This window comes from Bombina bombina, chromosome 7 (genome assembly GCF_027579735.1).
Source record: "Bombina bombina isolate aBomBom1 chromosome 7, aBomBom1.pri, whole genome shotgun sequence".
In the NCBI taxonomy this organism is placed as follows: Eukaryota; Metazoa; Chordata; class Amphibia; order Anura; family Bombinatoridae; genus Bombina; species Bombina bombina.
Genome location: NC_069505.1, coordinates 103,708,207 through 103,735,562, shown reverse-complemented (window position 1 = coordinate 103,735,562; position 27,356 = coordinate 103,708,207). Strand labels below are relative to the sequence as shown.

At 40.8% G+C, this 27,356-nt stretch overlaps 1 protein-coding gene across 1 annotated transcript in view; it reads right to left on the bottom strand.

Annotated features, from left to right (window-relative positions):
- Positions 1-27,356, bottom strand: part of HSD17B12 (hydroxysteroid 17-beta dehydrogenase 12) — a 412,681-nt gene that overhangs the window by 346,968 nt on the left and 38,357 nt on the right. Inside the window, exon 2 of the mRNA XM_053720221.1 lies at positions 1,124-1,170. Within this exon, the coding sequence (XP_053576196.1) occupies positions 1,124-1,170 (47 nt within the window). The remainder of the gene's footprint in view (positions 1-1,123; positions 1,171-27,356) is intronic.

Here is a 27,356-nt window from a genome sequence, read left to right as displayed (position 1 = left end):
GGTGAATTATGCCTGTTATAAAGCTCATTAATAGACATATCCCTAAGGAACAGATGTATCGACATGTTAATATGGCTTACAAGGTTTTGCACATTTAGAAGAAGGGGGGAAAAAAAAATATATATATATATTTTATACAAAATTAAAAAAACACAAAAAAAGGGAACAGAGCTCCAAAAGAAAGGAAAATTTGGACTGTAAATTTAAGCAGGCATTAAGCACTTATTCCTTTTGTGTAAAAACCTGTTCTTGTCCCACGTTACCTACAGAGGCCAAAAAGCAAAGTCTGTAACCTAGGTTTTCAAATTGCTGCAAACTGTGCAAAAATCAGCTACTTGATTTGCAGCATTTTAAGTTACAGGATTTGCTTTTTGGCCATTCTAAAAAGCATGAGACAAGCACATTTTTTTTTTTTTTTTTTTTATTTTATTTATTTATTTTTAAACACGAAAGAGAAATTTATGCCCCTTAATACTAATCATAAAATGCCAGAGGGTCAAGCCAAGGTTTTTGTCACTTTTAATCTCTTCTACCTTTTTAAGTCGGAAGAAGATAAATAACCTGTGCCGATGGATAACTGCTATATGTAATTAAGTACAATGCAAGAGACACTGAGTACTATTTAGTGTTTACACATTGCCTTAAACTTATTTCTGGCCCACAGACCACTTCACTCCATGGCCCCAATTTATCAAAGGTGTTGCGGACCTGATCCGACAATGCGGATCAGGTCTGCAACACCTCGCTAAATGCGGAGAGCAATACGCTCTCCGCATTTAACATTGCACCAGCAGCTCACAAGAGCTGCTGGTGTAACGCCGCCCCCTGCTGACTTGCGGCCAATCGGCCGCCAGCAGGGAGGTGTCAATCAACCCGATCGTATTTGATCGGGTTGATTTCCGGCAATTACTGTCCGCCTGCTCAGAGCAGGCGGACAGGGTTATGAAGCAGCGGTCTTTAGATAGCTGCTTCATAACTTGTGTATCTGGCGAGTCTGAAGACTCGCCAGAAACACGGCCCTTCAAGCTCCGTCCGGAGCTTGATAAATGGGCCTGTTTATATGAATTCAGTTTACTCCAGTTTAGTGTTGGGTATAGGTTTAAACAATTTTTCTAAATCTTACCTCTTCAGCATAGGCTTTCCCAATTCCATCTGTGGATCCAGTAACAACTGCAATGATAAAAAGAAAAAAGGTACACTTATTAGATTTAGGCAGATTATGAAAAACAGAATTTATGTTTACCTGATAAATTACTTTCTCCAACGGTGTGTCCGGTCCACGGCGTCATCCTTACTTGTGGGATATTCTCTTCCCCAACAGGAAATGGCAAAGAGCCCAGCAAAGCTGGTCACATGATCCCTCCTAGGCTCCGCCTACCCCAGTCATTCGACCGACGTTAAGGAGGAATATTTGCATAGGAGAAACCATATGGTACCGTGGTGACTGTAGTTAAAGAAAATAAATTATCAGACCTGATTAAAAAAACCAGGGCGGGCCGTGGACCGGACACACCGTTGGAGAAAGTAATTTATCAGGTAAACATAAATTCTGTTTTCTCCAACATAGGTGTGTCCGGTCCACGGCGTCATCCTTACTTGTGGGAACCAATACCAAAGCTTTAGGACACTGATGAAGGGAGGGAGCAAATCAGGTCACCTAAATGGAAGGCACCACGGCTTGCAAAACCTTTCTCCCAAAAATAGCCTCAGAAGAAGCAAAAGTATCAAACTTGTAAAATTTGGTAAAAGTGTGCAGTGAAGACCAAGTCGCTGCCCTACATATCTGATCAACAGAAGCCTCGTTCTTGAAGGCCCATGTGGAAGCCACAGCCCTAGTGGAATGAGCTGTGATTCTTTCTGGAGGCTGCCGTCCGGCAGTCTCGTAAGCCAATCTGATGATGCTTTTAATCCAAAAAGAGAGAGAGGTAGAAGTTGCTTTTTGACCTCTCCTTTTACCAGAATAAACAACAAACAAGGAAGATGTTTGTCTAAAATCCTTTGTAGCATCTAAATAGAATTTTAGAGCGCGAACAACATCCAAATTGTGCAACAAACGTTCCTTCTTTGAAACTGGTTTCGGACACAGAGAAGGTACGATAATCTCCTGGTTAATGTTTTTGTTAGAAACAACTTTTGGAAGAAAACCAGGTTTAGTACGTAAAACCACCTTATCTGCATGGAACACCAGATATGGAGGAGAACACTGCAGAGCAGATAATTCTGAAACTCTTCTAGCAGAAGAAATTGCAACTAAAAACAAAACTTTCCAAGATAATAACTTAATATCAACGGAATGCAAGGGTTCAAACGGAACCCCCTGAAGAACTGAAAGAACTAAATTGAGACTCCAAGGAGGAGTCAAAGGTTTGTAAACAGGCTTAATTCTAACCAGAGCCTGAACAAAGGCTTGAACATCTGGCACAGCGGCCAGCTTTTTGTGAAGTAACACAGACAAGGCAGAAATCTGTCCCTTCAGGGAACTTGCAGATAATCCTTTTTCCAATCCTTCTTGAAGGAAGGATAGAATCCTAGGAATCTTAACCTTGTCCCAAGGGAATCCTTTAGATTCACACCAACAGATATATTTTTTCCAAATTTTGTGGTAAATCTTTCTAGTTACAGGCTTTCTGGCCTGAACAAGAGTATCGATAACAGAATCTGAGAATCCTCGCTTCGATAAGATCAAGCGTTCAATCTCCAAGCAGTCAGCTGGAGTGAAACCAGATTCGGATGTTCGAACGGACCCTGAACAAGAAGGTCTCGTCTCAAAGGTAGCTTCCAAGGAGGAGCCGATGACATATTCACCAGATCTGCGTACCAAGTCCTGCGTGGCCACGCAGGAGCTATCAAGATCACCGACGCCCTCTCCTGATTGATCCTGGCTACCAGCCCGGGGATGAGAGGAAACGGCGGGAACACATAAGCTAGTTTGAAGGTCCAAGGTGCTACTAGTGCATCCACTAGAGCCGCCTTGGGATCCCTGGATCTGGACCCGTAGCAAGGAACTTTGAAGTTCTGACGAGAGGCCATCAGATCCATGTCTGGAATGCCCCACAGCTGAGTGACTTGGGCAAAGATTTCCGGATGGAGTTCCCACTCCCCCGGATGCAATGTCTGACGACTCAGAAAATCCGCTTCCCAATTTTCCACTCCTGGGATGTGGATAGCAGACAGGTGGCAGGAGTGAGACTCCGCCCATAGAATGATTTTGGTCACTTCTTCCATCGCCAGGGAACTCCTTGTTCCCCCCTGATGGTTGATGTACGCAACAGTTGTCATGTTGTCTGATTGAAACCGTATGAACTTGGCCCTCGCAAGCTGAGGCCAAGCCTTGAGAGCATTGAATATCGCTCTCAGTTCCAGAATATTTATCGGTAGAAGAGATTCTTCCCGAGACCAAAGACCCTGAGCTTTCAGGGATCCCCAGACCGCGCCCCAGCCCATCAGACTGGCGTCGGTCGTGACAATGACCCACTCTGGTCTGCGGAATGTCATCCCTCGTGACAGGTTGTCCAGGGACAGCCACCAACGGAGTGAGTCTCTGGTCCTCTGATTTACCTGTATCTTCGGAGACAAGTCTGTATAGTCCCCATTCCACTGACTGAGCATGCACAGTTGTAATGGTCTTAGATGAATGCGTGCAAAAGGAACTATGTCCATTGCCGCTACCATCAACCCGATCACTTCCATGCACTGAGCTATGGAAGGAAGAGGAACGGAATGGAGTATCCGACAAGAGTCTAGAAGTTTTGTTTTTCTGGCCTCTGTCAGAAAAATCCTCATTTCTAAGGAGTCTATTATTGTTCCCAAGAAGGGAACCCTTGTTGACGGAGATAGAGAACTCTTTTCCACGTTCACTTTCCATCCGTGAGATCTGAGAAAGGCCAGGACAATGTCCGTGTGAGCCTTTGCTTGAGGAAGGGACGACGCTTGAATCAGAATGTCGTCCAAGTAAGGTACTACAGCAATGCCCCTTGGTCTTAGCACAGCTAGAAGGGACCCTAGTACCTTTGTGAAAATCCTTGGAGCAGTGGCTAATCCGAAAGGAAGCGCCACGAACTGGTAATGTTTGTCCAGGAATGCGAACCTCAGGAACCGATGATGTTCCTTGTGGATAGGAATATGTAGATACGCATCCTTTAAATCCACCGTGGTCATGAATTGACCTTCCTGGATGGAAGGAAGAATAGTTCGAATGGTTTCCATCTTGAACGATGGAACCTTGAGAAACTTGTTTAAGATCTTGAGATCTAAGATTGGTCTGAACGTTCCCTCTTTTTTGGGAACTATAAACAGATTGGAGTAGAACCCCATCCCTTGTTCTCTTAATGGAACGGGATGAATCACTCCCATTTTTAACAGGTCTTCTACACAATGTAAGAATGCCTGTCTTTTTATGTGGTCTGAAGACAACTGAGACCTGTGGAACCTCCCCCTTGGGGGAAGTCCCTTGAATTCCAGAAGATAACCTTGGGAGACTATTTCTAGCGCCCAAGGATCCAGAACATCTCTTGCCCAAGCCTGAGCGAAGAGAGAGAGTCTGCCCCCCACCAGATCCGGTCCCGGATCGGGGGCCAACATTTCATGCTGTCTTGGTAGCAGTGGCAGGTTTCTTGGCCTGCTTTCCCTTGTTCCAGCCTTGCATTGGTCTCCAAGCTGGCTTGGCTTGAGAAGTATTACCCTCTTGCTTAGAGGACGTAGCACCTCGGGCTGGTCCGTTTCTACGAAAGGGACGAAAATTAGGTTTATTTTTTGCCTTGAAAGGCCGATCCTGAGGAAGGGCGTGGCCCTTACCCCCAGTGATATCCGAGATAATCTCTTTCAAGTCAGGGCCAAACAGCGTTTTCCCCTTGAAAGGAATGTTAAGTAGCTTGTTCTTGGAAGACGCATCAGCCGACCAAGATTTCAACCAAAGCGCTCTGCGCGCCACAATAGCAAACCCAGAATTCTTAGCCGCTAACCTAGCCAATTGCAAAGTGGCGTCTAGGGTGAAAGAATTAGCCAATTTGAGAGCATTGATTCTGTCCATAATCTCCTCATAAGGAGGAGAATCACTGTCGACCGCCTTTATCAGCTCATCGAACCAGAAACATGCGGCTGTAGCGACAGGGACAATGCATGAAATTGGTTGTAGAAGGTAACCCTGCTGAACAAACATCTTTTTAAGCAAACCTTCTAATTTTTTATCCATAGGATCTTTGAAAGCACAACTATCCTCTATGGGTATAGTGGTGCGTTTGTTTAAAGTGGAAACCGCTCCCTCGACCTTGGGGACTGTCTGCCATAAGTCCTTTCTGGGGTCGACCATAGGAAACAATTTTTTAAATATGGGGGGAGGGACGAAAGGAATACCGGGCCTTTCCCATTCTTTATTAACAATGTCCGCCACCCGCTTGGGTATAGGAAAAGCTTCTGGGAGCCCCGGCACCTCTAGGAACTTGTCCATTTTACATAGTTTCTCTGGGATGACCAACTTGTCACAATCATCCAGAGTGGATAATACCTCCTTAAGCAGAATGCGGAGATGTTCCAACTTAAATTTAAATGCAATCACATCAGGTTCAGCTTGTTGAGAAATGTTCCCTGAATCAGTAATTTCTCCCTCAGACAAAACCTCCCTGGCCCCATCAGACTGAGTTAGGGGCCCTTCAGAAATATTAATATCAGCGTCGTCATGCTCTTCAGTATCTAAAACAGAGCAGTCGCGCTTACGCTGATAAGTGTTCATTTTGGCTAAAATGTTTTTGACAGAATTATCCATTACAGCCGTTAATTGTTGCATAGTAAGGAGTATTGGCGCGCTAGATGTACTAGGGGCCTCCTGAGTGGGCAAGACTCGTGTAGACGAAGGAGGGAATGATGCAGTACCATGCTTACTCCCCTCACTTGAGGAATCATCTTGGGCATCATTGTCATTGTCACATAAATCACATTTATTTAAATGAATAGGAATTCTGGCTTCCCCACATTCAGAACACAGTCTATCTGGTAGTTCAGACATGTTAAACAGGCATAAACTTGATAACAAGTACAAAAAACGTTTTAAAATAAAACCGTTACTGTCACTTTAAATTTTAAACTGAACACACTTTATTACTGCAAATGCGAAAAAACATGACGGAATTGTTCAAAATTTACCAAATTTTCACCACAGTGTCTTAAAGCCTTAAAAGTATTGCACACCAAATTTGGAAGCTTTAACCCTTAAAATAACGGAACCGGAGCCGTTTTGAACTTTAACCCCTTTACAGTCCCTGGTATCTGCTTTGCTGAGACCCAACCAAGCCCCAAGGGGAATACGATACCAAATGACGCCTTCAGAAAGTCTTTTCTAAGTATCAGAGCTCCTCTCACATGCGACTGCATGCCAAGCCTCTCAAAAACAAGTGCGCAACACCGGCGCGAAAATGAGGCTCTGCCTATGCTTTGGGAAAGCCCCTAAAGAATAAGGTGTCTAAAACAGTGCCTGCCGATATTATTATATCAAAATACCCAGATAAAATGATTCCTCAAGGCTAAATATGTGTTAATAATCAATCGATTTAGCCCAAAAAAAGTCTACAGTCTTAATAAGCCCTTTTTGAAGCCCTTATTTACAATCGTAATAAACATGGCTTACCGGATCCCAGAGGGAAAATGACAGCTTCCAGCATTACATCGTCTTGTTAGAATGTGTCATACCTCAAGCAGCAAGAGACTGCTCACTGTTCCCCCAACTGAAGTTAATTGCTCTCAACAGTCCTGTGTGGAACAGCCATGGATTTTAGTGACGGTTGCTAAAATCATTTTCCTCATACAAACAGAAATCTTCATCTCTTTTCTGTTTCTGAGTAAATAGTACATACCAGCACTATTTCAAAATAACAAACTCTTGATTGAATAATAAAAACTACAGTTAAACACTAAAAAACTCTAAGCCATCTCCGTGGAGATGTTGCCTGTACAACGGCAAAGAGAATGACTGGGGTAGGCGGAGCCTAGGAGGGATCATGTGACCAGCTTTGCTGGGCTCTTTGCCATTTCCTGTTGGGGAAGAGAATATCCCACAAGTAAGGATGACGCCGTGGACCGGACACACCTATGTTGGAGAAATAGTATACATTTTTACATTATCAATAATTGTTAGATAAATGGATTCATTTTTGGGAAAAATAACTTGCGGCTTCCACATTCAAAACTAATTTGTCAACGCCTGTCCTAGTTTATGTCTGTAGGGCAGGGCTCGACAAACTTGGGAGCCAGAAAGCCACTTGTTCCAAGAATTTAAACCCTGGCTCCTGACTTTTTGGGTTATTCTCCATATTTATATGCACATACCATAGACTGGCTCTTAAACGTGCGTCTGGTTGATAATTATTCTTCCTGGCTCCTAAATTTTAAATAGATTTGTCACACACTGCTGTAGGGTATAAGAGAATAAAAGTATACACAAGCATAATAATATTAACACATTCCCGCCGTTAGGACGTTCCATGCCGTACTAACTGCGCTGGGCTTTAACACCGTTAGGACAGCATGGAAGGTCCTGGCCATTTGGCTTTCCGGAAGCCATAGAGGCTCAATAAATGGGATCGTGGGCTGGAGGGCATCCCTAGCGTTCTAGGCACTCCCCCCTGACCTGATCCCATCATTGAAATTGCGCAATCATTCATTGGTTCCGATGTAAAAAAAAAAATAGTCCCGCCAAGAAAGGGTTAAAAGGCATGATTATCTGACAATTTATCAAAATAACCCTAAAAACAAACCTGACCGTATACAGTAGGTATTCCAGAAAGAGTAAATACATTGTATCAAGGCTAAAGTTAGAATATTTAATCAAAATAGTTAAAGGGACATTGTACACTAGATTATTCTTTGCATAAATGTTTTGCAGATGATCCCTTTATATGGCCTATCTGGGTGTGTTTTTGTGACAATGTATAGTTTTGCTTATTTTTTAATAACATTGTGCTGATTTTCAGACTTCTAACCAAGCCCCACAGTGTCAGATGGATACACACGTTTACAGACTACTGCTGGCTCATGTTTGTCTAATCGGTCTTTTCATATGCAGGGAAGCGGGTCTGCTCCCAGCTTCTTTCAGTGGGTGTCCCTGACTACTTTATCCACAATGCTAAAGTGGAGCTTCTCAGTAAGTTTTTACAATGGATTTTTAGATCAGTATCTGTGCATATTGTTCTTTATAGTAGTGTCTATTACATGTAGTTTTATGAAAATGTATATACACTGTCCTTTTAAATGGACGTGAAATCCCAACATTTTTGTTTCATGATTCAAAGTATACAATTTTAAACAACTTTACTTTTTACCTCTATCATCAAATTTGCTTCCTTCTCTTGGTATCCTTTAGAGCATCAATGCACTACTGGGAGCTAGCTGAACAGATCAAATGATCCAATGACAAGAGGCATATATGTGCAGGAACCAATCAGCAGCTGCATCCCAGTTGTGCAGTGCTACTCCTGAGACTACCTAGGTATATTTTTCAACAAAGGATACCAAGAAAAGGAAGACAATGTGATAATAGATGTAAACTGGAAAGTTGTTTCAAAATTGTATGCTCTATCCGAATCATGAAATAAATAATTTTGGTTTCATGTCTCTTTATGGGACTTGTAATGTTTGCATTAACAACCCTAACTATGAGTTTAACCCCTACAAAGAGCTTAAAGACATAAGTAAAGACATGCTTAGGAGAAACAAGCATGACAGGAAACCGCCTTTAAGCCAATCAGAGGTGGCAGTCCCATGAAGCCGCCAATCACCTGAAGTTTCCTGCTCCCTGGGTAATCAGTCATCTTATACTGTCACTGCAAGCATCGGCACAGTCACAGCAGCCATAGTGCACACAAAGGGGGCCAGTCTGTATTACCACAAAACAAGCACAGAATAAGCAGTGGGGTCAGCTGCAGCTGCCACAGAATAAGCAGTGGGGTCAGCTGCCACAGAATAAGCAGTGGGGTCACAGAATAAGCAGTGGGGTCACAGAATAAGCAGTGGGGTCACAGAATAAGCAGTGGGGTCACAGAATAAGCAGTGGGGTCAGCTGCCACAGAATAAGCAGTGGGGTCAGCTGCCACAGAATAAGCAGTGGGGTCAGCTGTCACAGAATAAGCAGTTGGGTCAGCTGTCACAGAATAAGCAGTTGGGTCAGCTGTCACAGAATAAGCAGTTGGGTCAGCTGTCACAGAATAAGCAGTGGGGTCAGCTGCCCCGGAACAAGCAGTGGGGGGGCCGTTGCAGCTGCCACGGAACAAGCAGTGGGGGGCCGTTGCAGCTGCCACGGAACAAGCAGTGGGGGGCCGTTGCAGCTGCCACGGAACAAGCAGTGGGGGGCCGTTGCAGCTGCCACGGAACAAGCAGTGGGGGGCCGTTGCAGCTGCCACGGAACAAGCAGTGGGGGGCCGTTGCAGCTGCCACGGAACAAGCAGTGGGGGGCCGTTGCAGCTGCCACGGAACAAGCAGTGGGGGGCCGTTGCAGCGGCCACGGAACAAGCAGTGGGGGGCCGTTGCAGCTGCCACGGAACAAGCAGTGGGGGGCCGTTGCAGCTGCCACGGAACAAGCAGTGGGGGGCCGTTGCAGCTGCCACGGAACAAGCAGTGGGGGGCCGTTGCAGCTGCCACGAAACAAGCAGTGGGGGGCCGTTGCAGCTGCCACGGAACAAGCAGTGGGGGGCAGTTGCAGCTGCCACGGAACAAGCAGTGGGGGGCAGTTGCCACGGAACAAGCAGTGGGGGCAGTTGCAGCTGCCACGGAACAAGCAGTGGGGGCAGTTGCAGTAAATAAGCAGTGGACGCAGTTACCGCCAGAGTTCAAGCATGGGGTTGGTCGCAGTTGTGACAGCCAGTATATATAGACTAAAATTTTGGTCAGTCATGACCCCCCTGGGGATATTCTTAACCTCACAGATTCTTTCTACTTCTAGTATATTAATTGAACAAAAAACAAATTTTGCAAAGGACCATTTTATCCAAAGCATTAAAAAATAAATAACTAAAGATCACGTTTGAAAACCAACCCTCTGGCTATGCCTCGTATTCTCATTTCACATTCAGCAGCATTAGCCACAGAACGTCAGTCACCCTCCAGCAGATAATTTGCAGTCAGGAGACGTACTCCAGACTGCGTGGGTTAAAAATATTCTACTCACTTTGTCCTCAACTTTCTGGGAACAGTTATTTTTAGAAGCTACCCAATCAACCTTATCTAAATCAAACATCAGAAATAGACTGGAGAAACACTGCAAGCAAATGGGATATTTTTAGCTGCTCTGTCTATGCCATCACCCACCTAATTCTAAACGCCCAGACTTAGCACAAACTCATGCGGATTTGATACAGGTCCCTCCTTGTGACCCTTCTTTTCCCTTGAACACCTGAATACAGAAAACACTTGATTGATTAAAGATTAATACTGCCGCAAAGCTTGACAGCTGCCTCTCCCATCAGTTCCTTGAGGGGAGGGATGACAGAGAGACTGCATCAGTATTCCTCTTGGGGATCTATTACATGGAAATAAAACTGCTATTTCAATTCCCTTTTATTGCTAAAAATAGAAGCCCCAACTGATTCAAGCAAACAGGGCACCAGCTTAGCAAAGCCAAATTTAGAAAGCACTGAATTCCCAAAGACTGTATGCTAACGCAGTCTAACACATGCCAGCTCATATTTTACAAAGAACAAAGATGATAAGCATGCAATCTGCAAGTTAATAAGACAGCAGCAACTCCCTGCATTTTTATGAAAGAAATGAGCAAAACAACATGGTGTCAAATGCTAGATATGGAAGATTAACAATCGTTTGGTATACAGCAAGGTTCTTCAAACTCCCCCCCCCCCCAAAAAAAAAAACCCAGTGCTATGATAGCACATACTTTCACCACCATATTTGTATGCTTGGTCTGAAAATTTCAGAAGTAATATACAACAACATAGCTGCAAATCTTTGCAAAGCAACTATAATGTGTGCGTACTTTACACCCGAGTGTAGTCAAACTTGAAAGTGTTGTATTGGCAATAACAAACACACACCACAATCTCATACAACACACAGTCTCATATAACACACACACCCCACCTACACTCTCATACAACACATACACACATCGCAACCCAGTAAACATAGTGTTGCAACTCAGTAAAGGGTTCCGATCCATGGTTTGAAGAACCCTGGTATACAGGACAGGTATACTACTAGGTAATTAATAAAGTAATAAACAAAATGTTAAGCTAGGGTTGGGGGATCCATGGCTTCTAAAAATTGTATTCTTTCTTTCATATAATGATTATGGTCCACAGACCTCCATGACATATGGGATTAATACCCAAGCCAATGGTCTATGTTACGGTAAAGGTGGGCCAATTTTACTGGAACTTCTTATTTAGCCAACACTGCAGCCTGAAAGATTATTCTACCAAAAGCTGCTTGCTAAAAAGGAACGCCTCAAGGGATAAACTCTTTAAAAAAAAAAAAAAAAAAAAAAAAGAAGTATGCAGATAAGACATGTTGCAGCTTTGCAAATCTGCCCCAAAGATGTAAAATGTTTCAAAACCCCACAATGTTGCAAATGCTCTTGAAGAAAGAGCTGTAATTCTCTTAGAAAGGTGACATTCCAACCGTCAAGAAAGTCTTGAATCCCTTCTTATAGGCAAACACTACCTTAATAGTTTTCTGCCCCTTACTAAACTTAACAGTGAAAAAACAAACTAGAAGTATGACTGAAATCTATAGTTGCTTGGAGATAGAACTTCCAAGGAGTTTACTATAATCAAATTATGTAATATCTGCTACCTTGAGTTAGCAGGATCTGAACACAATGAAGGAACAACTATCTATTGATTGTTATTGTCCTTTAGGAAGAAAATTATATGTAGTACAAAGTAAAGCCTTCACCTTTTGATAGTGAAAAATGTAGACTCACAGACAACGTTAACAAATTTAGAAACTCTTTTAGCTACTTTCCCAGTTAATAGACAATAGCAATGCAATGCAAAGGTTCAAAAGAAGAACATTGTAATATATAAAAAAAAAGTAAGTTCAGATTCCAGGGTGGAGAAATAGGTTCCAACAGTGGCCTAATTCTAACTAACGCCTGAACAAAAGTCTGAACCTTAAGAAAGTTTAGCTAACTTCCTATGAAAAAGAGATGAGGCAGAAAATAGTGGACAAACCCTTGACCAGGGCATCCTGAAAACTGAAGGATTCTAGGAATTTTAAAGGAAACCAAGAAAGCCCATTTGGATCAATAAGCGATCAAAAATGTCCTATGGAAAGACCACTCATGAATGGACTGATTGACTGTTGGAATGATCCACCTCCCAGTTGTTCACAAATGGTATTGTGATTGCCAATTGGGATCTATAATTTCTCTCTGCCCAAGACAGAGTAATAGACACTTCCTGCATGACCAGTGGACTGCAGTTAACCTCTGTGATCACTTATGTAGGTCCCCACCATGATGTTGTCAGACTGGTAACGGATAAACTTTCCTCCTTCAAAAAAGGTCAGGGCTGATTAGCCAGAAGATCGCTCAAAGTTACAGAATGTTGATTGGTAACCTTGCCTCAAGGTGATACCAAATTCCTTGCAATCTTCAAAAAATCCAAACCACCTCCCAGCCTGAGAGTTTGTTGGTACAATAGACCAAGACTAACAATGGAACGATGTACCAAGGGACAAAGACACACTGTGTCTTCCAGAAAAAAGATTGACTGATTGAGAAATCCAATGCCATCTGTTTGCCAAATGTAGACAATTCATTAACTACTAATGAAGCATAGCCAATAAAAGCGGTCTCGCGTGACAAGGGGCTAAATAAACTGCGACCAAAGCAGCATCAAAAAGACCCACTGCCTCCATGTACTGAGCTACCAATGGATTGTAGGAAGAGACACACCCTCTGAAACTTAAAGGGATATTCCAGCCTAAATTTTAAACCACATGGATGCATTTCGGTATTGAACAGAATCAATTATGTAATATACATGCATTAGCAAAAATGCTTCTAATAAAAGCTATAGCTGTTTCAAAAGTGTATTTAAGTATGCACAGTGCACCAGCATTTTAAACACAACACTTGCTTAGAGAGCCTAAGGTGCTTGTTCCATCTGGTAATTACTCAATTTGCTCATTGCTGACATGATACAAGTCCCAGTGATGATCTGAGCAGCTGCATTATTTAAAATGTGGGTACAGTGACAATATCTAGCTATGATTCACATGCATGGGCAGAGAAACATGTTAACACTAAAACAGTGAAACAGTTTTGAAATGAAGACTTTAAATGCTGAACAGCATTATAAACCAAATAAAATAATCACACAACACAGACTTTACTTGCATTTTTCTGCAAACTGTTCTTTCTATGCATTCTAATCTGAACTGATTTATAGACAGGAAGATCTTGTTCCTTTGAAATCTGCTCTATAGCTCAGGTCTGGTTAAACTGATTAATCTCAGATTGCTTGGCTTGCATATCTTTGCTGCAACACAAGTGGACAGCTCCACCTACTGGCTATTTTAATCAATGCACTGCTTCTCAATGCTTTTCAATAGCAGTCACATGACTGAAAAAAAGGTTGTTATTCTGAAACGGTGCAAATTGAACCGTTGTAAACCGAGGGCCACCTGTATATTGCAAATATGTTTATATTCAAAGATGCAATTCATCTGTAAAATTTTGACTGGAATGTCCCTTTAATAATGCAAAATTCCGTCAGTAAGAGAGATGCATAAGGATTGGGTCTATTATAACTCCTGTAAATGCTACCTTCATAGCAGGATATAAGGAGATATAGGTACATTGATACACCAACTATTGTCTTGAAAGACAGAGTTTTGAGTGTAAGAGCAACAGCTTTTGACAGAAAATAAGCTTGCACTAGATATCGGCCAGATAGGGGGCAACTGAAATGTCCTGATTCTGATTACCGGCAAACTGGTATTGTTTTGCAGATATACAAAACCTCATGAACTGAGGTATAGGGGTGTGCAGATAAGAATCCTTGAGGTCTACAGTAGTCATAAACTGACCCATGATTAAGAGAAAAAGATTGTGAGGGATGGTCCCATTATACAAAGGGGAATCCTGACCAATATGTTTAGGGATATGAAATCCAGTGTTGGAATCTTTTAATCCTAAATTTACACAGGTACTAGGATTAAAATATGCCCCTGTCCTCCAAATCCTTTTGTAAATGTTGCCGCTCTTAAAGATCAGACAACAACTTTTGGATAGGACAGTTGGTCCATCAGAGGGACTCTGCTTCAAAGAGAACAAAAACAGTCAGGGGTCCGATTTCTCAAGGCCCGAATGCTTCTAATTCCACGTGAGCCTTGAGGCTCACCAGAATCAGGAGTTAAGAAGCAGCAGTAATAAGACAGCTGCTCCTAAACCCGTCCGCCCCGTCTGAGGCGGCGGACAGCAATCAGCCCGATCGGATACAATCGGGTTGATTGACACCCCCTGCTAGCGGCTGATTGGACACAAATGTGCAGGGGGCAGTATTGCACAAGCATTTCACGAGAAACGCTTGTGCAATGATAAATGCTGACAGCGTATGCGGTCTGCATTTATCGATGTGCGGCAGATATGATCCGCTATCATGTCTGCTCACACTATGATAATTCAGGCCCTCAATCTCTTGATAAGAGAATTAGTCCGGATATCCAAACAATTTTCAGGGTAGAACCTAAAAAATAGAAACTTATACATAAGTTTATTCAAAAGTTTAAAAATCCGTACATGACATAAACATCAGATGTAGTATACATGTACCTACTTAAAGGGACATGAAACCCAAATTTTTTCTTTCATGATTTAAAAAAAGCATACAATTATAAAACAACTTTCTAATTTACTTCTATTATCTATTTTGCTTCATTCTCTTGATATTCTTTGCTGAAAAGCATATCTAGATATGCTTAGTAGCTGCTGATTGGTAGCTGCACATAGATGCCTCCTGTGATTGGTTCACTGTGTGCATTGCTATTTCTTCATTAAAGTATGTCTAAAGAATAAAGCAAATTAGGTAATAGAAGTAAATTGGAATGTTGTTTAAAATTATATTCTCTACCTTAATCATGAAAGAAAATGTTTGGGTATAGTGTCCCTTTAAGTATTGTCACATAGTTAGGCTGTTATGTGGCCCTCCTGACTAAAGGAGCAGCACATATAGACCAACAGGTACATATTAGATACTTGTAAATCTACTTCCAGAGTAAGCAGGGACTGTGTATACTCTCAAAGTAAATATACAATATGCATGGTTAATGAAAATATTTATAATTAATGCTCAGTGTCTGCATGATAAATGTATGTGCATACATATAAATCTCTCATATAATGGAATAAAAGACACCAACAGATATTATCTCTAAAAGGATCTCTACAAATAGTGAAAATATTCATGGACCAATGTCCAGTATCTGCATGAAAGAACCTTTGTGTATATAAATTACACGTAACATAGGTATAAGAGATACCAATAGATCTCATCTCTAAAGAACCTCCCCTGTTTAAATATACAGATAAATCCTGCAAACTGCAATAGTAAATATATATGCAGAGCACCATGAACACCTAGAGGGGTATATAGTATATAATTGTGAACACTAATAGCATAGGAGATGTAATGTCTTGCATCCACAGAGACAGGATCTATTCTCAACCATCTCCTACGAGGCCAAGAACAAAACTGAGAAAGATGGAAGGTGTAAGGGTTCTTAACGTCCTAGTGGTGGGAAATATATCCCATACGTTATGGAGGACTATGGACATCAATTCACGAAAGAAATAACTTGTTATTGATTTGTCATAGAACAGATTATCGGTATATGGATTTTTTACTGCCCTCTAACCAAAATATAGGTGGATATAAAATTAAAAAATATTTTTAAAAAAAAAAAAAAAAACACAGAACTTCTCAGAATCAGTTGCCATCACTAAAACATAAGAAATAAGCAAAAATGAGTCATTACAAAAAAACAAATGAAAATCTAAGCATCACCCAAATACAAATGCTACACATAACACATTTCGCCAAACAGATTAATGGCAGTGTGACAAAATATTCAGTCATTATTCATGTCCTGCGCTACATTATTTGGCGGCACTATACAAATAAGCGATAATAATAATAGTAATATCTGTTTATATAGCCAATATGTAGTGCTGCAAAAAAATAAATCTCTGTATGGAACCTTTTATATTAAAATAACAGCGTTATTACAGATAAGTGGAAATGTACGTATAACTATATATTATTGTATGCAGGGTGGATGACCGGTTTAATGTTATTTTGGTAAGTAGAGTATTATGATGGAAATTTACCACCTGCCTCGTTTCAATCCTAAATAAGCCCTAAACCTTCAGCTCCAGAATGGTTTACGTAGAATTGACAATAAGAGGATACGTAAGCAGCTGCGTATTGGAGAGAATGAGTGACCAGCATGACGTGAAACAACTATGAATCCAAACAACTAAAGCATGAATTGAAACAAAAACAAAAAAATTAAAAAAAAAACCAAAAAAAAAAACACCCTTTTCTTCCCCCCTTATAGACTGTTATAAAAAGGGCAAAGATGTGGGGAGGCGGTAAAATAAGGTGAGGGTTGTATGCACGGGGGTAACAGAATTGAAGGCAGCAGGTCTCTGGAATATTTTTAAAACTGATGGCCTGTCACACAGACACTGATGAATATTTTTGCAGGATAAAAATGGCAACTTGAGTCTAAAAATAAAACACTCTGTTGCAGACCTGTCTGGCTAAGCTACACCACTAGAATATAAACACACTGAAGCTAGCAAAGCTCTCAAGAAGGGGAGGGGGGGACAGAACAAGACCAAAGAAGCAGTCATTTTCTGTTGCTCTACAGAGTAAGGATATATTTTTTTGCATAGTGATTAATATAAAAAGAGAAATGCGTAATATGTACGTTATTGTGTAGAAATAGAAAAGGCAATTTGAGTAATAATGACTCTCTTAATCAACATTAGAAAGAGTGCATTATCATTTGATTTGAAGGCTATTTTTAACTTTTTTTTTTTGCTGCTAGAGGTCTGCAAGATTAAAATTCTAAAGCAAAAACTAAATCTTATTCTATTAGTCAGAAAACGTCATTTTTGCATTAGCAATCCCAAATAACCTGCAATGGTCCCTGGCGCCTAACGTTTTGGATTATTCTCTATATATCTTTATGCAAATTCCACAGTCTGGCTCCAAAATATTCTTATTGGCTTCTAAATTTTTAATTATATATGTTGATCCCTGTGTTAAACACATAGATAAATTCCTGATTGGGACCTGTAAGCTTTGCAGTGATCAAGCAGAAACTGGACGGTTAATGGAGAGGTCATGTGACTACCCTGTTCCTGATTGGTTGAATGGTCTTATCCTGCATAGTAGCTGCTCCCGATCGTGACTTTATCAGTGTGTGTTTGCACAGGTTAAATAAAGTTATGTAGGGTCAGTAATGCAAAAAAACACATACAGTACAAAATTATTTTTGCATTGGAATGTCACATTAACATTTAAATTTAAAGTGGCTTAAAGGGACACTAAACCCAAAATGTTTCTTTCATGATTCAGGTAGAGAATACAATTTTAAACAACAGTCCAATTTACTTCTATTATATATTTTGCTCAGCAGCTACTGAGCATATCTAGATATGCTTTTCAGCAAAGAATATCAAGAGAATGAAGCAAATTAGATAATAGAAGTAAATTACAAAGTTGTTTAAAATGGTGTACTCTATCTGAATCATGAACGATCCCTTTAAGTGGAAACAAACTTTAAGATAATAGCATGACATCCCAGCCAATTAATGAACTTGTTTGTAAACCCAGGACTTGACAAATCTCAAGATCTTAAAGCAGGGATATCAAGCTCATTATATCCGGGGGTCACTGGCCAAGTGCTCTTCTCCCATGGGGGTCACTTGAACAGAGTGAGTGCACTGGAACTGGATATACTAGAAACTAGAAGTGGCATTTACCCAAGTAGTAGTGCAGGGTAGGACCGGTCATCCACAATAGACGCACACAGTGTATACTTCTCTTGTGAGTGACAAGTAATGTGATCATTCTAAAATAAATAGTGACATTTATCCAAGCAGTGCATAATTTGAGTCTACACTGGACAATGCATGCTTGTCTTTATATTTATCTTGCGCGTGTCTATATAGATCATCAACTTGTTACACCTCTTAGAACCCTTAAAAAAAAAAAAAAATCGATGGGGCCAAATTAACGATATACCTAACAAACAAGGGGCCGGTACTTTGAGACCACTGCCTTAAAGAGACATGAACATATAATTCTAAACCATCACAAAACAATTTCCAAGCTGCTGTTTAGAGGTTGTTGTTTTTTTTTTCTTTATACCCAGTTGCTGGTTTAGTAAAGATATAATACAGTAAAACTATTTCTCAAATCACACTTTAAACCTATGAAAACTTGTAAAGAACTAAAAACGCCATCCACAGAATGATCATTTCTGATTGCAATTTGTTAGATCATCCAATTTTTGCACTACTGATGTGAAACTTCTTGTGCTTAACCCCTGCAAAAAAACACATAAAGTCCCACTCTGCAGCTGCAGAGAACTGCTGGTCCCAAGCAGGATATAGATAGGCAAATCAGCAGCAGCAGTTGCATTATCCTGACAATCACCAGCTGTGTTACACTCTGGAGCTAAAGTGCTTGCTGCTCACAAGTAGGACTTTAGTTATGTGTTTAACCCATTAGTAAACTATCCCTTTAAATCGAGGAGGAAAAAAACAAACATATATATATATATTTATTTTTTCTCTTACGGTCTAAGAAAATTCTTTTGAGTTTTTCAACCTAATATTCCTGTTTTGTTTATAGCAGATCAGGATTTTTTTTCTAATTCAAATGGCTGCCCTTTATATGGACTGAAATAGTTTACAAAAGAAATAAAGATAAAACCTTCCAAGTACACACACAATGTTTTGTTATGACTCTTCTATTGGATTGGAAGAAGTCAATGCTTCACATGTTTGGTATAAATTTGTAAACCCCCTGTAGAAACCTTTCAGCTTATTATAAATAGCACTTCTAAAAAGGTATCAAAACAGCTCAGATCAGAGACCATTCAGAAGGACACTTGACAAACAAAATAAAGAAGTATGCTATCATAATGCAAACGGGTCATGGTTCAAGAGATATGCTAAAAATAGTGAGTGTGCGGTGCTTTCCATTTAATGAGCAAATATAACCTATTAATGTTATTTAAACAACACATTCTGTACTGCTAGGTATGTATGTAGGGTTACATAACACTTATTCATGGTACAAATAAATACAGACTAAGCAAAACAAATTAAATCAGGAGGACTCTGTTTTGAACCGTTTAGAATCTAGAAACATGCTACAAAACTACAGAATCTGCTCTCAAATGAATCAGTTCAGACACTTTATAGTATATTTAAAGATGTTGTATTATTCAAGGGAATTTAAATGGTTTTGAATACAGAAAACAAAAAAACTGTTGAAAAGTTTACAGGCTAGTTCTTACGTAGTATTCTGGTAACATACCTTAAAAAAAGTAAAGCTAAGAAGCTGGTCAAGTAATGAAAAAGGATTAAAGTCCTGGTTTAGGAAAACCAACAGTTTTACTATATGTAGTGAGGAGAGCAACATTTCACCCTTGATAAACTTAGGGGTCGATCAAAGTCTTTGCAAGCCTTTCGACCCCATACGACTGCAGGTTCTCACAAGAGAACCTGCATGCCGTTTTTAACAAGCAGCGGTCATCAGAGCGGTCATCTCCCCTGTATATTCCGACCGGGGAGATCGACAGCTCCTGCCCGCGCGTGATTGGCTGTGCGCGGGCAGCACTGCACGCGAGTGCAAAATAGGGCTTGTGTGCAATGCTGAATTCCGCCAGGGGAATTCAGCCCGCCAGAGACAAGCTGCGGTGGACAGGGACACGCATGTGCCCCCTGTCTGCCTCAGCTTGATAAATCGCCCCTTTAGGACTCTATTTATCAAGCCTTCTCCTCCCTTTGACTGCAGGTTTTTACAAGATTTATCAAACAACGGTCATCAGACTGCTGCTTCGTACCCTCTTCCCCACCTCTTAGGTGGAGAATTTCAGTCTCCCCGGTCCCGTCCGACCGGGAAGATTGACGGCTGCAGTGCAAAACTGCTAGTGTAAAATTTTAAATTTTAACATTTGTATGCCCCTGTCCGCCCTTGATTCATAAATCAAGCCCTTAGAGCATAGATTATTAACCTTGCAGTGCCATACACATTTTTCTCCACAGAAAATATTGCCAGACAGGTGAGGTGGCATGATGAAGTAGCCGGATGGGGGAAGTGTAATATTTCCTAATATAATATAATTTTTAGCTATTTAAAGCACAAATTAATTGCATAATTTAATATAAAATGTATGTAATGATAACTTGTGCAACACAAATTTAACATTTTTAATATTAGCTATTTTTAGCTTAATATTGGCTAAAATGTTAGCCGTGTGGTGCACCCACTAAAAAAGTCTTGGGGAGCACTGAGACCACCTTCATAATTTGAATAATTCATTTAAAAAAACGCTAAATGGCTACTGCAGAGAAGGCAGGATAACCTTTGTAGGGTACAGTACAGCTGGTATTAGTAGGAAGAATGTAGAACTGTAACTTTATCAATAAATGTTTTAAAACCAACAAGCATTAAAAAAAAAGGGCCAATTACAGCAAGACCTATGGCTATAATAATAGGAAAGTCTTAGGACTGCATTAACCCGTTGGCTGCAGAGAATTGTTACCCTCTCTGGCAGTCTATTGATTAAGGCAATCATAACAAAAAAAAAAAACATCTATTATTAAAGCCACAATTCAAACTCAATAAGATTCTAAATTAAAGGAACATAATCTTGGTATTTATGATTCTTACATTCTTCTGAAAATAAAATGACACAAAGCTCAGGTGATTTACGAGGACATTTTGGACTATAAACACAAATCCTGCTGTGTGACAGGTTTGTATATTTTATGACTGCTTATTGGATGGTCTCATCATGCTACTGCCATTAATATATGAGCAGAAATTAAAACTTTTCCCAGTTTAGCTTCAGTTTGAGAGGGGGATACTTTCATTGATAAATCAGGGAGCTGTGTTGCACCTGTGCAAAGCTGCAGACAAAAAACGCTGCACTCATAGGCTGCCGCGCACCAATCAGAGGAGAGTCTGCTTCTGTTGTCAGGGCTGGATTCTCCTCTCTCTCGCTGGCAGACCCTATTCTGCAGAGAGCAGGCTTTTTTCTTTTTTTTTTTTTTTTTATGCTGGAAAAGAAAGATTTCTGAAATCACGGAGACTGGATCATTCATAAATAAAACTGATCACATAACAGAGCGCAAGACAAAGCATTTAAAAGCACACAAACTAGATTTATAAAGGTTAATGAAACGTTAACATAACATCTGCGCAAATCTAAAGTCATAGGTGGTTAAAATATACCTCTTAGCCATATATAGGCACAGATGTAACTGTCATTCTGAATTCCTTTATCTACTTAAAGGGGACAGTCTACTGCAAAATTGTTATTGTTTAAAAATATAGATAATCCCTTTATTACCCATTCCCCAGTTTTGCACAACCAACACAGTTGAATTAATATACTTTTACAATACGTAGGACAGTTACTATTTTTGTAATAATCACATCATACTAACTAAATTAAACAAACTGCGTATTTTAAGGTTTTTAAATGGACAGGAAACCCAATATTTTTATTTCATGATTCAGATAAATCATAAAATGTTAACATCTTTCCAATGTACTTCTATTATTCAATTTGTTGTTTAGTTCTCTTGGCATCCTTTATTGAAAAGCATACCTAGGTATGCTCAGGAGCTGGAAGCAGCAGCTGATTGGTGGCTGCACAAATATGCCTCTTGTAATAACCTGACCGGTTTGTTCAGCTAGCTCCTAGCAATGCATTGCTGCTCTTTCAACAAAGGATACCAAGAGAATGCAGCAAAATTGATAACAAAAAGCAAATTTAAAAGTTGTTTAAATTTGTGTGCTCTATCTGCATCATGAAATAAACATTTTGGGTTTTACGCCCCTTTAAATGACTCATTTAACAGATCCATACTCTTTGCCTACAAGCCAGGTGATTTTGTATCTTCCGTGATGTGAGGCATTACAGTCTATAAAGAACAAGCAGAAGAAAAAAAAAAACCCACAGGTTTCATTTGCTTATTGACAGAAATTAATTTCACAATATTACCAGAAATAAGACATTAGGTAAATGGTTAAAATATATGTAATACACATGTATATTATGCAGTTACTTTGTGTGTCATAATAGTTTAACAAGAAAGTATACATTTACCCTGCAGAAACCTGCCCTCCTTACAAAGACTTTTTATTATTTCTGGAATGTAGCAGCCAATGCTAAGTGGTGCCTCACATCCCATTACACTTTACGGGTTTTTTTTGTTAAACTAAAACGGAATTGCATTTTATTGTACTTTCTCTACCTGAAACTTAAAGGGACATAATACTCATATGCTAAATCACTTGAAACTGATGCAGTATAACTGTAAAAAGCTGACAGGAAAATATCACCTGAGCATCTCTATGTAAAAAAGGAAGATATTTTACCTCGCAATTTCCTCAGCTCAGCAGAGTAAGTTCTGTGTAAAAAGTTATACTCAGCTGCAGGTAAAAAAAAAAATAAAAAAAAAAAAATTAAGAAATGAACAGCAGCCAATCGGCATCAGCAGTGCTGAGGTCATGAACTCTTACTGTGATCTCATGAGATTTGACTTAACTCTCATGAGATTTCATAGTAAGCTTCCTTTACCTGATTGGTGAAATATTATGAGAGTGCACGAAGCTCATCCTTTCAGTTGTCCCGGGACAGACACACTAAAATGCTGCTTAGAAATCCTTTACAATGGGAGGTGGCTACTGAGGAACTTTTGAGGTCAAATATCTTTCTTTTTTACATAGAGATGTTCAGGTGATATTTTCTAGTCAGCTTTTTACAGCTATGCTGCATCACTTTCAAGTGTTTAAACATTTGGGTATTATGGCCCTTTAAGAAGCAGCGGTCATAAGCCCATTGCTCCTTAACTTGTCTTCTCTGCTAGCGGCCGATTGGCCGAGAATGTGCAGGGAGCGGTATTGCACAAGCATTTCACTAGAAATGCTTGTGCAATATTAAATGCTAACAGTGTGTGCTACAGTGAATCATGTGATGTTTGAGTGGAGCAGGGAGAGTGTAATGTGCAGAGTGATGTTTGAGTGGAGCAGGGATAGTGTAATGTATAGAGTGATGTTTGAGTGGAGCAGGGATAGTGTAATGTATAGAGTGATGTTTGAGTGGAGCAGGGATAGTGTAATGTATAGAGTGATGTTTGAGTGAAGCAGGGATAGTGTAATGTGCAAGTGATGTTTGAGTGGAGCAGAGATAGTGTATTGTAATGTGTAGAGTGATGTTTGAGTGGAGCAGGGATAGTGTAATGTATAGAGTGATGTTTGAGTGGAGCAGGGATAGTGTAATGTGCAGAGTGATGTTTGAGTGAAGCAGGGATAGTGTAATGTGCAAGTGATGTTTGAGTGGAGCAGATAGTGTAATGTGCAAGTGATGTTTGAGTGGAGCAGAGATAGTGTATTGTAATGTTTGAGTGATGTTTGAGTGGAGCAGAGATAGTGTAATGTGTAGAGTGATGTTTGAGTGGAGCAGAGATAGTGTAATGTGCAAGTGATGTTTCAGTGGAGCAGAGATAGTGTAATGTGCAAGTGATGTTTGAGTGGTAGAAGGGGACAGTGTATAAAACAAACACTTTTTACTGTGCTTAGAATATTACTAATTTACAAATAAATTACACCCAGCAGGCAGCTGCATATTGTACATTAAATAATATAACTAAATGGGTTAGGTAATGTAATCACTACAATAAATGCATAGTGCAATAGTGTGTAAATACCACGTACATGTTGGTTCTGTATAACGGCACACAGCTATGTATAATAAAGACTACTAGGCTAGTGCAATAGTGTGTAAATACCACGTACATGTTGGTTCTGTGTAACGGCACACAGCTATGTATAATAAAGACTACTAGGCTAGTGCAATAGTGTGTAAATACCACGTACATGTTGGTTCTGTATAACGGCACACAGCTATGTATAATAAAGACTACTAGGCTAGTGCAATAGTGTGTAAATACCACGTACATGTTGGTTCTGTATAACGGCACACAGCTATGTATAATAAAGACTACTAGGCTAGTGCAATAGTGTGTAAATACCACGTACATGTTGGTTCTGTGTAACGGCACACAGCTATGTATAATAAAGACTACTAGGCTAGTGCAATAGTGTGTAAATACCACGTACATGTTGGTTCTGTGTAACGGCACACAGCTATGTATAATAAAGACTACTAGGCTAGTGCAATAGTGTGTAAATACCACGTACATGTTGGTTCTGTGTAACGGCACACAGCTATGTATAATAAAGACTACTAGGCTAGTGCAATAGTGTGTAAATACCACGTACATGTTGGTTCTGTGTAACGGCACACAGCTATGTATAATAAAGACTACTAGGCTAGTGCAATAGTGTGTAAATACCACGTGCATGTTGGTTCTGTGTAACGGCACACAGCTATGTATAATAAAGACTACTAGGCTAGTGCAATAGTGTGTAAATACCACGTACATGTTGGTTCTGTGTAACGGCACACAGCTATGTATAATAAAGACTACTAGGCTAGTGCAATAGTGTGTAAATACCACGTGCATGTTGGTTCTGTGTAACGGCACACAGCTATGTATAATAAAGACTACTAGGCTAGTGCAATGGTAGCTCCTGTTCTAAACTCCATTGTGGAAAAGTACAAAACTGATTTGATGCACTCTCTACCCAGGAAGAGAGAGAGGAGACAGAGCAAGAGCCTGTGGGCAGAAAATGGGCTTCAGTGAGCTGTACTCCCCCAGCTCCCCACCTATCCCCCTCCCCCTGGCTCCCTGCACGTGTACACACCAATGCACTGTCACAGGGCTCCGTCACATCAAGTCACTGTTCACACAGATGTGGCCGATTGCTCAGTGATAGAATTACATCCAGGCCAGCGTTCCCAGCACATGAATGGCACCCAATTCACAGTCCTCTCTGGCTCACATTATAAGAAAAGCATGAAAGAGAAATAGAACAATTTTTGAATGGACAGATTAAGTCAATATACACAGGAGAAAAAGAACCAGTAGGAACACAGCTGAATATCTCAACCTAGAAAACACACAAATTCAAAACATATATGTGGGGGTTTTTTCCACTCCATATGGCCAAGGACGCACAAAATCTAGAGACTGAAACTGCCTGGGGTGCACTTCTTATAAACAGCAAATGACAAACCAGTAGCCATTAAATTCAAAATATATGATAAACGGTCATTCAACGCTAGGACACACGGTCAGACAAATGTGAATATATAAAGAATAGAAAGAAAAAACAAATTATGCTTACCTGATCATTTCATTTTCTTCTGATGGAAAGAGTCCACAGATGCATTCATTACTTTTGGGAAATAAGAACCTGGCCACCAGGAGGAGGCAAAGACACCCCAGCCAAAGGCTTAAATACTCCTCCCACTCCCCTCATCCCCCAGTCATTGTGCCGAGGAACAAAGGAACAGTAGAAGAAATACCAGGGTGAAAAGGTGCCAGAAGAATATAAGGACGCCCCACAAAAAATTACCGGTAGGGAGCTGTGGACTCTTTCCATCAGAAGAAAAGGAAATTATCAGGTAAGCACAATTTATGTTTTTCTTCTTAAAGAGTCCACAGCTGCATTCATTACTTTTGGGAAAACAATACCCAAGCTATAGAGGACACTGAATGCGAAGACGGGAGGGTACATTAGGCGGCCCATACTGAGGGCACCAAGCCTGAACCTCTACCCAACGAAAAATCCCGCTATGTCCGAAGCCGAGAAAAAGTTTAAAAGGAAAAGCCCCAGTGACACTGACTCGCAGCAAGTCCAGAGCCAAACCAGGGATCACAAAACGGACTCGACTGAGCCGACAGTCCATCAAGAGACACCGTCGTCCAACCAACGGCCCCCACCACTCATCCCTCACGATGAAGGGAAACCCAGCCGAAATCCCAAGGGGACAAGGCAAAGGAGGACAGAGAAAACAGCAAGGTCCCTGAACACAAGAAAAAAAAAAAAAAAAAAAAACTCAGAGAGTGGGCCCCGCTCAGAGACCCAAATGGACCCAACAGGGAAGGAGGCCACGCCCATACCAAGCAAAACCCAGGATAATACCGGCATGGAGACAGAAAGAACGTCTCCTCAACATCCCGCAAGCATGGAATGCAACTAAAGAGGCAAGATCCTCCCAGCGCCTGTCCATAGAATACTAAAGGATTCGACCGTGAAAAGCGTGTAATAGCCCCAGGCAAAACCCCAAGCTTGAGAACACAGAGTCCATAACAGGACAGCCCAGAGGAAGCTTGCAAGGATAAGAAGCAGTCCTCAAGAAAGACAGACTGCATAAAACAGCCCCTCAATAGAGGGCACGCTCCAGGCAATCTAAGCCGCCGGACCTACTCACAGGTCCCTAAAAAGGGGAACACAAAGACCTCCATCAAGGCCTCCCGAGAAGGAGAGTATACCCTCAGAACTCGAAGGAAGAGTAAACCGTCTCCGGTCAAAGGAACAAGAAAAATCCATATTGGAGGAAACTGAGCTATCAGGATAAACTCAATAAGCTCACACATTCAGAAGAGACTGCAGACCCATAGACCGCTCAACATCCTGATCTGTAGACCCACACCCAGCTGGACCAACCCAGCCACAGGAATCCAATACAGGGAACAAAAGAATCCCGAAACTGGTACAGGAACGAGCGTAAAGATGGTACAGCCATCTCCTCAGAGTACAAGTATAACTTGACTCTGAAAACAGACAAGGCCATAGACCTAAGGATTCATTCAAATAAGGCCCCACAGTCTGACTTCGAGCCAGCAAGACCCCAGGTGGAACCAATTCCACCCTCCACTTCTCGACCAGGAGAAGCCCTAAGAAAGGACTCTATCGCCATAGGAGGGAAAATATCCCCTAAAGAAAAAGGGGAAGAAGCCGGAAGGTCAACAACTGTCCTCAAGGCCACTGGCCAATTGGGAAGAAAAATCCCCAACACAATAGTCCTAGAAAGGTAGCGTTGCCAGAGGCAGAGCCGACCCATTCTCTGTTGAGCAGAAAATTCCATGGGTAAACTGACCAGGAGAATGCAACCTTAAAGAGCACCAGGGGGCGTGTCCGGGCTTGGGCTGAAAATGGCCGCAAAACTGAGAGCTCTGGCAGATTAAA